The sequence below is a fragment of the Aegilops tauschii genome, chromosome 3 (assembly GCF_002575655.3).
Source record: "Aegilops tauschii subsp. strangulata cultivar AL8/78 chromosome 3, Aet v6.0, whole genome shotgun sequence".
Lineage (NCBI taxonomy): Eukaryota > Viridiplantae > Streptophyta > Magnoliopsida > Poales > Poaceae > Aegilops > Aegilops tauschii.
In genome coordinates, this window is record NC_053037.3 from 543,028,819 (window position 1) to 543,039,960 (window position 11,142).

General features: G+C 43.0%; 1 protein-coding gene across 4 annotated transcripts; it reads right to left on the minus strand.

Moving 5' to 3' along the window:
* Positions 1-354: 354 nt before the first annotated feature.
* Positions 355-7,250, minus strand: LOC120976201 (proteasome subunit beta type-3-like). Of its 4 annotated transcripts, none has more exons than XR_005771452.3 (9): positions 6,614-7,250; positions 5,929-5,997; positions 5,418-5,484; positions 5,187-5,281; positions 4,911-5,046; positions 3,845-3,956; positions 2,928-3,092; positions 2,436-2,498; positions 355-839 (listed from the first exon to the last, which is right to left on the minus strand). XR_005771452.3 is itself a non-coding variant. In XM_073511036.1 (8 exons), exons 1-4 carry the CDS (start codon positions 6,003-6,005, stop codon positions 5,036-5,038), a joined length of 255 nt encoding a protein of 84 aa, XP_073367137.1. In that variant the 5' UTR covers positions 6,006-6,607; the 3' UTR covers positions 355-839; positions 2,436-2,498; positions 2,928-3,092; positions 3,845-3,956; positions 4,911-5,035. The 4 variants fall into 4 exon arrangements, 1 of the variants encoding a protein (XP_073367137.1); XR_012205549.1 differs by having other exon boundaries at positions 2,932-3,092; positions 4,911-5,051; XR_005771451.3 differs by having other exon boundaries at positions 4,911-5,051.
* Positions 7,251-11,142: the final 3,892 nt, after the last annotated feature.

Here is an 11,142-nt window from a genome sequence, read left to right on the forward strand (position 1 = left end):
AGCTCCATTGTGTTAGCCACCTTAGTCTTGCGATGCTTGGCATCATGTATAGCCACCTCTTTCTTCAGATTTTGGAGCCTCTTCGAATATATAAATGGTATAGGTGCCCTGTCAAGGAAAAAATAGATCAATACAGACTGTGTTTCTTATTTTTATTGTGGTGTCAATGGAGGAAAAAGGATGACGCACGACTACAAAACACCCAACCTACAACCCGATGGTCAACCAACTATACTACTCAACTAAATCAGAGATGGATCTCCTGGCACTAAGCCCTTATAAAAGGATTTCAAGGTCTCCACTTTATCATCAGCCTACAAATAAAAAATATAAGGTGGGGGGCAAGGGAAGGACTAAAATAAAAAGGAGTACTCGCTTGGTAATTGTCAGGACCGGTTTTCCAATAAAACATTTATTGAGAAACCGACACTTTTATCGGACCAGTATAGAAGAATCCTTCTTACTGGTAGACAAATCCTTGATACAGAAATCCAGAAGTACTAAATATTATACAGGGTTGAGCTAAGGCTGCTCAACAATTTATTACAAGCACGCCCATATTATACATAAAGGCGGATATGACACAAGGGGTGTGGTGGCATAACTACTGACTCGTAAAAAAATGGTGGTGGATATGTCACAGTGAAGTGGGTGACATGACTCCTAAATCTTACAACTCATCGAGCGCCGGAGTGAGGCTCGATGACTTTTATTCTGAGTAGCGGAAGCGTATATAATACAAGTGACCAATTCCAGAATCGCACGGGACTGACTGGGACTCCTCTAGGCGTCGGACTCGCTATCGAACACTTCATCCATAAGATCGCCTTCGTCAACATCTGGCCAAATCAACAAGCTAGGTGAGTACTATGAAAGTACTCGCAAGACAGTTTGGACATAAGATATAACAAATGCAAACATGATGCACATGAGCATATTAGTAATGCGCACTCAGATAATAAAATCGCACTGCATGACAAATAAAAAGGAAGTCAGGTGGTAGCCCTCCCAAAATCCCATCGAAATAACTGAAGACCGATCGGGTGTCTGAAGCGACGCCTCGAAGGGTAGAAATAAATTAACAATGCCGCAGTCGGGCGTCAGGGCGACACCACATAAAGGGCTTATATCAAAAGTAAATAGCAAGAGTGCCACAGTCGGACGTCAGGGCGACATCACATAAAGGGCTTATATCAAAAGTAAATAACAATAGTGCCACAGTCGGACGTCGGGGCGACATCACATAAAGGGCTTATATCAAAAGTAAATAGCAAGAGTGCCACAGTCGGACGTCGGGGCGACATCACATAAAGGGCTTATATCAAAAGTAAATAACAATAGTGCCACAGTCGGACGTCTGAGTGACATCACATAAAGGGCTTATATCAAACGTAAGTAATAATAGTGCCACAGTCGGACGTCTGAGCGACATCACATAAAGGGCTTATATCAAACGTAAGTAACAATAGTGCCATACTCGGACGTCTGTGCGACATCACATAAAGGGCTCATATTTCATTATTTGGATTCAAGTAGCTCATGAATTTGAATCATTTCAAGGGAATACTCATGTACGTAATAATAAACTGGTTAGTCCATCCACAGGAATAACATTCAACGGGATTACCACTCATGTTTATTCACCGGGGATTTTCACCGAGACTGACACAGAGACTGACGCTGAGACGGACATTGAGACTGATACTGATATGTATGGGTTGACCAAGATCCTTGACCATGGACACGATTACTCGGAAGGTTTTGACTCTGCAGAGTTTGTACTTTTAACCACAGCCAACGGATTTCAGTAGTCCCAAGGGACTAGTTCCGTTTACGGTATTTTAGGAGAAACACATCTAACCAGTACACACCCATTCCACATTCCGCTGCCAGGAATCACCCTAGGCAACGTTCAAGAAAAACCTTAAGACGGGGAGGCTACAACCTCGCGTAGCATGGGATCAAATTTATATCGCGCGCTCTAAGGGGTGCCCCCCTCTCGGTCCCAACCAGAAACACCCATGCCCCCTGACCAGATGACTGGCTTTAATCCAGGGCCATGGAACCCTCATCCCGGCCCCTCTCTTTGGTGTGTACGAGGAAAGAGGTTTGCAGCTTACTAAACCGTATTCTTTGCAGAAAACATGTGTAGCACAAAAGGGAATGGACGGTAACGTGGCTTGATCCACATTAACTCTGGAGTTTAACGGTTGACATAAGACTGGCATGCTTCAACAATACCATCTTACCACCTTTCATGTCACCACATGATCATGTTATCTCCCATCAAAAGATCACATCAAGTTTCGAAGCATACTGGTAGTTTCCTTGCATGTAATATAACATTTACTGATGCTCATATAAACATGCCATGCACTAACTATTCAAGCAAACATGCAAAACACTCATCATATCAAAGGTTCAAACATGCTTGCCTGGTTCGGAGTAGTGGGAGTCTAGCTCGGCGAAGTTCGCGGCTCCGTCACCTCCTCCGGTATCTACGGTATAAAAAGAACGCGTACTAACGTAAATACCAAGTGTGCATTTGTTCCAAATATTTTTCAAATAAATATTATAAAAAACCAGACAAAAATATAAAACTGACAGAAAAAGAATCAACTAAAAAGCATCTTTTGTTTAAGAGATATAAAGGTTTTAGTCCAAGGACTAATCTGTGATGAAACAGAAAAGACCCAGGGGCTAGTTTGAAAAAGCAGAAAGCGTTTCGGTTGGAAATACGCCAGCCCAGAAGGAAAGCGTACTTTGCCCGAAGGCGTTTTTCAGAAAACGTTTCAAAACAGAAGAGAAGAGGCTGACGAGGGGGTCCCACCCGTCAGGTTCAAACTTTGAAACAGAGCTCGCCGGCGCCGAGGCTCGCGGTGGTCGCCGGCATTGATCCACGGCGAGGCAGGGGGATCGGAGGGTACCTACGGGTTCACGGTGTCCTTCCGCGTCGGTGGGTGGTGGACTTGGTAGTCGGCGAGCACCACGTCGACGGTGGCCTCAACTCCGGTATAGTAGCTAGTGGTATGACACATCATTTGGAAGTTATTGGGGCCAAAGCCAGCCATAGAGCTAAGATAAAAAAGCGCCTGCACATGAAGCATTGTCACTAACTCGGAATGAAGGGTTCTACTTTCAAGTATCTGTGAAGAACATGGTGTATAAGTCACAGCCCATGATCACCGCAACACTTTAATCTCAACATCAATACACTTCCAATACCACTAAGGGAAAATAGAGTTAAAATTCAGTTCAGAACGAAATAGAAACAATTCAAAATGCATAATCCTTGCTCAAATCAAATTGATAATCACCAGATGGTATATACTTTGGCTCCCTCCCAGATCAAATTAATTTACAATTATGGAGGATTGTTATTAACAAAGTAACCGACAAAGAAGTGACCGCCAATTGCACTGTCTACTTATGTATTTATGAATGCAAATGCAAGTGGAACGAAGTTTGGTAAATAGGGATTGAACAGTAGCTTTTTTCCGAACTGGAAGGAACAAAGTCTCACTTCTCACCAAAGGGAGTGGAGACAACATCATGTCATTCTTTTGATCTATAGGTTTCATCTAATTGAGATTTTCATTCCCTCCTTTCGAGAACATATACATTCCGTTAAAACAAACTCTATTTAGGATCAAGTGTTCGCATGTAGCTTTATGTCCGTGTTTCCTCTTAAACTAAATGTATTAGAAACAATCATCAAGAAGATAAAGGAAAAATACATGGTTTCTCACTGCGAAAAGATCGTGGTTCTAGGTAAGGCACTTCAGAGAAATGGAAGAAAACAATATCATAGAGACTTCTTCACCTCTAAAAGTCTTAATCTTACTTGTCATGTAGGCCAAGAGAGAAGTTGCTTCTGCCACCACTCGCTGGTCGTGTGCATGATAATTGCTCCCAGAGTGATGTCATCAACCATAAATTCTTCGTCCATGAAGAAACTGGCAACAAAAGATCCCCACAAAATCAATAATTAAGAATTTCGCTACATTAAGGTGAAGGCATGAAGCTAACAGACAACATAACCAAACAAAAATTAATGTCTGCTTATTGGGCCTATGCGGGAGGGTCGTTGCCCTAAATCATGTGTGGCATCATCCAGCACAACGTTAAGCATCCCATGGTGAGTGGTTTGGCGACATGGCATAGTACATGAAGGTTTCTGTGAGGAGCAAAGTGAGATGGCCACTGTCACTGAAGGAGTGGGGATGATGCCAGAGTTCGACAAAATACCAAATTTGCAATTCACATGTATGAGTTACAATCAGCCTGTGAGACATAGGACACTGCATATATAGTTGAGCCTCTGATAAAAAAGCAGGCAAAATACATAACACAGGAATGAATCGATGACGCTGGGCAACCATTAAACCTAGCGTAGTTTCTGCTCGTGACAAATGGACATAACTATGTAGAAACAGAGAAGAGCTCCTTGTGTGCGCCTGAGTTCAAGCATAACAGAAGAGACAAAGTAAATACACTTTTGGTGCATGCTTCAACTATGCCTGGCATTAGCTTAAGGTACACAAGAAATAGTATAACACTGAGAGGGAAGTTCTCTAGAAATGTTTGCCTATGTAAAATTATGCCACATGTGACCTTTTGATTTACTACAACATTTAGTCGATGCAAGATGTAGATTTTCCGGAACATAATGGCTTGGGAGATACGTATTTAGGCATGAAACTTGCCTGGCATGTTTACTAATAGAGTCAAGATCTATGCTTGGTGCCATCACTGTTATTGTTTTATGATTAATAGACCTTCTAGCAGATACATATTATCATGGCAACTTAACTTAATTCACAGAAGGCAAATAATTAACTCCGTCCCTTCACAAACCAGTCTAATCTTGTAATTCTCACAATCAAATCTGCAAGCATAATAGAGCAAACCTGAATCTCGCCTGGAACTAAAGCTCAGGGACGACATGTCCGTGCCAACGACCACCTGTACTTGTAGCTGAAGTCAAGCTTCAACAGCCGCCATTGACATGTTCGCAACGCGCTGCCACCGGCACTCACCCATTTGCTACACTACAGAACACACAAAGTGCCCGAATAACTAACAAATTGCATCAACAGTCAGTCGGTCGGCAGGGAGATCGTCACACTTTGGTATATTGCATTATGGAATGAGGGGGTAAGAGTTGAGAGATGCGTGAAACTTACACAATAAGAACATAACCTCCCCAACCACTCAGGCAATCACGATTAACAAAAGACAACAGTGCTTGTGAGATTGTCTCAAATAGTTCTTCAGGTTCCTTTATCAAATAAATTATTAAAACAATTGTTATATTACAGTACAAAACCTGACAAGGGAAATTACTATAGCATTTTTCATGAGGAAATACATAAAAGAAATTAGCATTTACACATCTCTCGAGCAAGGAAACATACCATGTCTGGTTTGTACATAATGATTCCAAAGTAGTATTGAAAACCACATGAATCTTTTGCCAGTTCCCTACATAAAGGAATCTCTCTTGATCAGATTACCATCTGTCTACGGATATAATAGCCACATGGGAAGCCAACATAGGGTTCACAAGAATCAATATTACATGAAGCATCGTGGATGGAAACAGTGTATCAGCATACTGTCTACATTTAGAATACCGCTTTGTACTACTTCATTTCTGTGTTTTTGAAGAGCAAACATCACATTCTATCAAAGTGCCAACGAACATAATAGCAAAAACTAAACGGGAGGTAGATAAAGCAGTTACTCGAATGCATGAACTCCGACTCCAATTCGAGAGTACCGTAATGAATACCAATTAGAAAAGATTGGCTATATTGAGAAATTTGCTAGTAACCCAAACAAAACTTCCTACTATAGAAAAAAATAGCACGGCTTGATGTATACAGAGTAGAGGAGAGGGCAAAGAGGAAGTAGTGGTTGGCTTACCTAGGACGTAGTAGAAGAATAAGACGGAGAGGCAGGTGACCTCTTCTCCTCTCATTCACACAGCAGCACCTGCACATGTCCGCATCCAGGCATCAGATCCAAAAAATAACCTTTATCTCTCACCAGATCCACCTACTTATCCAACAACACCAATCTAAAGGGGCACACCAAAGCACAAAAGCATCTCCAGCGGTACTCCTAACTATCATATGACTACTCATCCAACAACATAAATCAAAAGGGGCACACCAAAGCAGCTCTAGGGTACTCCAAATTAGCATATGACCTCAAGACTAAACCTCTCCTTGACAACAAAGGCATACTTAAGGAAAAAAAATGTTTCTAGATCTAATGCTCCCCTGGATAGCAAACTAACAAAATAAGATAGCTCCAAAGAGCCCCTTCCTTGGAACCTAGCTAGAGTAGTAAATGAATAAGAAACCACAACTCCTTTACAAAAAATAGCCTTCCTGCATGCAAAAAGGAACAAAACCACTAGGGTTCCTACCAATGTCCAGCCAAGAATGAAAGCATTTGTTCACACCGCACTAAAAACAAGCACAAATTTTTTGGCCCTTACCAGAATCAAGACAAAAAAGAAAAGATCACAACACCCTAAAGTGACACGGTGGTGGGCTCCTGAGAATTCATAATATATGGAAAAAATGCAAGAAGAGATATAAACCAGTGCAGGGAGTAGCAGAAACACTCCTTGCTTCTCCGGGACGCCACGAACACAGGAGCAGCAGTCTAAAAATTTGGGGACACCATGATGTTTTCCAGCTCCACGACGACGGCAACATGCAAGCCAAGACGATGGGAGGAGGAGTGGTTAGAGAGAGAGAGAGATGAGGATGAAGGAGGGGAGAGGATGAAATCACCAGATATTGCCACCGGTGTTGGAGCCAACAACCGAAACCCTAACCCTGGTAGCAGCCGTCTCCTTGGCGCACGTAGCCGGCGCGTCGAGCCGCTCCAGCACAGCCTTGGCACCGACGTACACCGCTCCCCGTAGCCGCCGCTGTCATGCTCCTCGTCCTCCCTCCGCTCGTCGGCATCGCCCAAGGACTGTTCCTACGCCGCCTTAGCCTGCTGATGCTGCTCCCCACCGTCGTGCTCCTCGTCCTCCCTCCTCTGCTGCTCGTCGTTGTTGGGGGGGGGGGGGGGCTCTGTTGCGGCGGATCTGGCCGCCGACGGCGCGGTTCGAGTCGGTGGGTGACGGCGGCGTCGATGTGGGTGGGAGGAGAGGAGGCGGCGGCGAGGCGGGAGAAGCTGGGCGCGGGGGAGGCGCGGGGCGGAGACGCGAGTGCGGGAGGAGGCGGCTAGGTTTTCACTCACCACGATATTGCTTTAGTTTTATACCCATATGTGAAATGACTAAAATACCCTGGTGGGGGCAAGGATATTACATTCTGATGCAATTGGAATTTTATCCGACGACCAAAGTTGATCGGGTAAATATCCAACGACCCACAGCGAGTAGATATCGATCCGACGGCCCAGAGTCCCTAAACTCTGAGGAGCGGCCGTGAGAGCCTGGGTTCTTGTTTCTACATGTGGATGGGACATTGAAAGGTCAAGGTTTACCAGCTAGATGGGATGAATAGGAGATTCTATGATTTATTCCCAAAAGGTAAATGAGGAGGCGGGTATGAAGAACTAGAACTACATCTATGCGGCAACCAGATCATAAACCAGCATATATCAAGAACAAGTATGAATAGGTTCTTGGCCACTACTCTACGTCTTCGTTTGGAAGGTTTACCAGCTAGATGGGATGAATAGGAGATTCTATGATTTATTCCCAAAGGTAAATGAGGAGGCGGGTATGAAGAACTAGAACTACATCTATGCGGCAACCAGATCATAAACCAGCATATATCAAGAACAAGTATGAATAGGTTCTTGGCCACTACTCTACGTCTTCGTTTGGAAGGTTGAGCACGATGCTCCAAAGTCACTTAGACTTCAACTTCTTATCCTTGAGGCAAGTTCACACAGTAATCACCCAATCACTCGAGGTGGATCTTGAGGTGATCCTTGGATCCTTACAAACTTGATCGAAGTAGATCCACATGATGTATGTTCTAAAATAACCCCTACCCATCTAGGAAATGGAAAATCTCCAAGATTAACAGGTAAGATCTCTTGGCTCGAAGATGTTCTTCCATGATGCTTAATCACAACTCAACTACTCTCTCGAAGATTACCACTTTTAATATGTGCCTCCATAACACAGAGGAGTGGGAACACAAAGTATGAGAGTGAAATAAATGAGTTGGAGTGTCCAACCAAACAAGCGAGGCAGGGTACTATTTATATGTATGCTCTGAAAACTAGCTGTTATTCTTCTGGATTCCCAACTCAGCAGCACCGAGACACTAGCCAGCAACTCTAAGTCATTCAGCTAGCAGTCAACACTACAGTACTAGGTGCGCATAGAACATGGGTTTACAACACAAGAGATTCCCAGTGGTTCTAGTCGAACATAACTCGCGAAGAACCAAAAACACCTAGGTGACCCCAATGATTAAGTTCCATAATTCACGTTGTTGAAGTAAGGGCAATGACACATATTTCATAACCGAAGACTCCGAACTTGATAACTATATCTTGAGCACTCAGCCATGTCGACTACTAATTAATACATATTCAAGAGATGTCACCCTCGATGACACCGATCTCAAAACTGATGCAACCAAACGTAGCTAATGCATCTCAAAGACATTTTAAAGGATAAATTGTGTATTTGGTTGGGTTCTATCTGAGCATCAGCAAGTTTCGCTGTCTAACCACGATATCCAACTAATCTTAACAGTACATTTTTCCCTATATACTCAAAGTGACTCACTGAGGCACTATGAACTATAAACTCCACCAAGTCTTCAGGCAACAAGCATGTCTTCAACATTTTTAGGGGTTAAAATCCATTGGTTAGACAAATATCTTATGGGGTCACATGTGCGCATACTCATCAAGCACAATAGTCCCTTAAATGTTTGCCATTAATCATCAAAAACCACTAGGGGCACTAAATGTAGTTTCAGCTTTTAGATTGACTATAGATGATGTGGCGCCCAGAGAGAGCTAGTACATGATCTCTTCTTAGCATTTCTCCCATAGTACAATGAGATATATATTATTTTCACTTGTTATATGTCATTTGCCAAAATACCATTGGAAATAATTGTGTTCTGCTAAACAAGAAATCTCCATGATTTAACTTTTTCTCCCTGGAGAGACATGAAGCTTAATATTTGAGCCCGACAACACTAACCTCATTAATTTCCGTATATCACATTTCATCTATATTGGTGTCAAGCATATTTTACCATTCATAGTTCAGGTATGACACTTATTAAGTTCTCCGTTTGGGACAAAACTTGTTCTGAGTATTTGTGATGGGTCCTCATGTATATACTAATAAGTGTTGTGCTCCAAGTGACCAAAGGGCCCTGCTCTTGTGGAACTCGTGTAATTCTGGCATAATATGTTAATGCTAGACCAACCCCCCTAAGAGGGTATAATTATGAAATTTACCCTTTGACTCCCGGGCTGGGATGCTTGTTGGCCATGTCTAATAAATTCCTTCTTCACTTGCGTTATTTTTTTTACGTTGTTACTATATTAGTTTTTGTTGAATACAATTCCATTAATTGGTAACCTATTTATTATCCTTTGAATCTAGATGTTATGTATTACTATCCCTCCATCAAATCCATTCATTGTTGTCTACACATTGAACCCAGTTCCGCCATTGTGGTATTCATCCTACTTTCTCCTTTTCATTGGATTGGTTATGTTACTTGTCCGCTTCCCGACACTAATGATGCGCGTAGCCGTAGAAGGTATTAAGGTCAAAAATGATCAGACCAAAGCATTATGCTCTATGGATAACCATTATGACTTAAGCAAATAACGGGTCCCGATAGAATGCAGACTTCCATTCCTGGTGTGCACTATATAGTCCCATTATTGTCACTCATGGAATTATGAATAGCACAGAGGGGTCCAAAGCTTTGCACAAACTCACATATCTATTTTGTCTATGTTCTCTAGGGCTAGCCGATGGATTAGACATCTTTAGTCTCTAAAATAAACAACACAAATAGAACAAAAACTAGAGATAAACATCCACAATGTACCTTTATGAACAACAACACAATGTATATGGTCTTGGTATTCTCTAAAAAAAGTCCCAGCCTTTTTCAGACCGGCGGAAAACGTTCAATAGATAGGGCACGACTAGTATGCAATCTGTGCTTGAGATGTGATCATAAGATCTGGCATTATGGGTCATTAGATGTGAAACCTGAAACGTCCCCAACGTATCTACTTTTCCTAACGCTTTTCCTCTTGTTTTGGACTCTAATTTGCATGATTTGAATGAAACTAACCCCGGACTGACGCTGTTTTCAGCAGAACTACCATGGTGTTGTTTTTGTGCAGAAATAAAAGTTCTCGGAATGGAACGAAACTTTGCGAGGAATTTTTATATAATAAATAAGAATTTCTGGAGCCAAGACCTACCGGAGAGGGGCACCTGGGTGGGCACAACCCACCAGGGCGCGCCCCCCTCTCCTGGCGCGCCTAGGTGGGTTGTCCCCACCTGGTGGCCCCGCAGACCCTGAAACCGATGCTATAAAATCCTATTTTTCCAGAAAAAAATCAGGGAGAAAGAATTATCGCGATCCACGAGACGGAGCCGCTGTCACCTCCTGTTCTTCATCGGGAGGCCTGACACGTCTCCAACGTATCTATAATTTATGAAGTATTCATGCTATTATATTATCTGTTTTGGATGTTTATGGGCTTTATTATACACTTTTATATTATTTTTGGGACTAACCTATTAACCGGAGGCCCAGCCCAAATTGCTATTTCTTGCCTATTTCAGTGTTTCGGAGAAAAGGATATCAAACGGAGTCCAAATGGAATGAAACCTTCAGGAGAGTTATTTTTGGAACGGAAGCAATCCAAGAGACTTGGAGTAGACGTCAAGGAAGCTTCGAGGAAGCCACGAGGCAGGGAGGCGCGCCCCCACCCGGGCCCCTCGTGGCTCCCCTGACCGACTTTTTTCGCCTATATATATACATATACCCTAAAAACATCGGGGAGCACAATAGATCGGGAGTTCCGCCGCCGCAAGCCTCTGTAGCCACCAAAAACTAACCGGGACCCTGTTCCGGCACCCTGCCGGAGGGGGGGATCCCT

What these genes read in the sequence shown, in the direction of transcription:
- LOC120976201 (XM_073511036.1), bottom strand. Translation starts at nt 6,005, where the DNA reads ATGTGCAGGTGCTGCTGTGTGAATGAGAGGAGAAGAGGTCACCTGCCT. An exon ending in ATTCTTCTACTACGTCCTAG is followed by an intron (nt 5,485 to 5,928) that starts GTAAGCCAACCA and finishes TCCTTTATGTAG; the next exon opens with GGAACTGGCAAAAGATTCAT. An exon ending in TTATGTACAAACCAGACATG is followed by an intron (nt 5,282 to 5,417) that starts GTATGTTTCCTT and finishes TATTTGATAAAG; the next exon opens with GAACCTGAAGAACTATTTGA.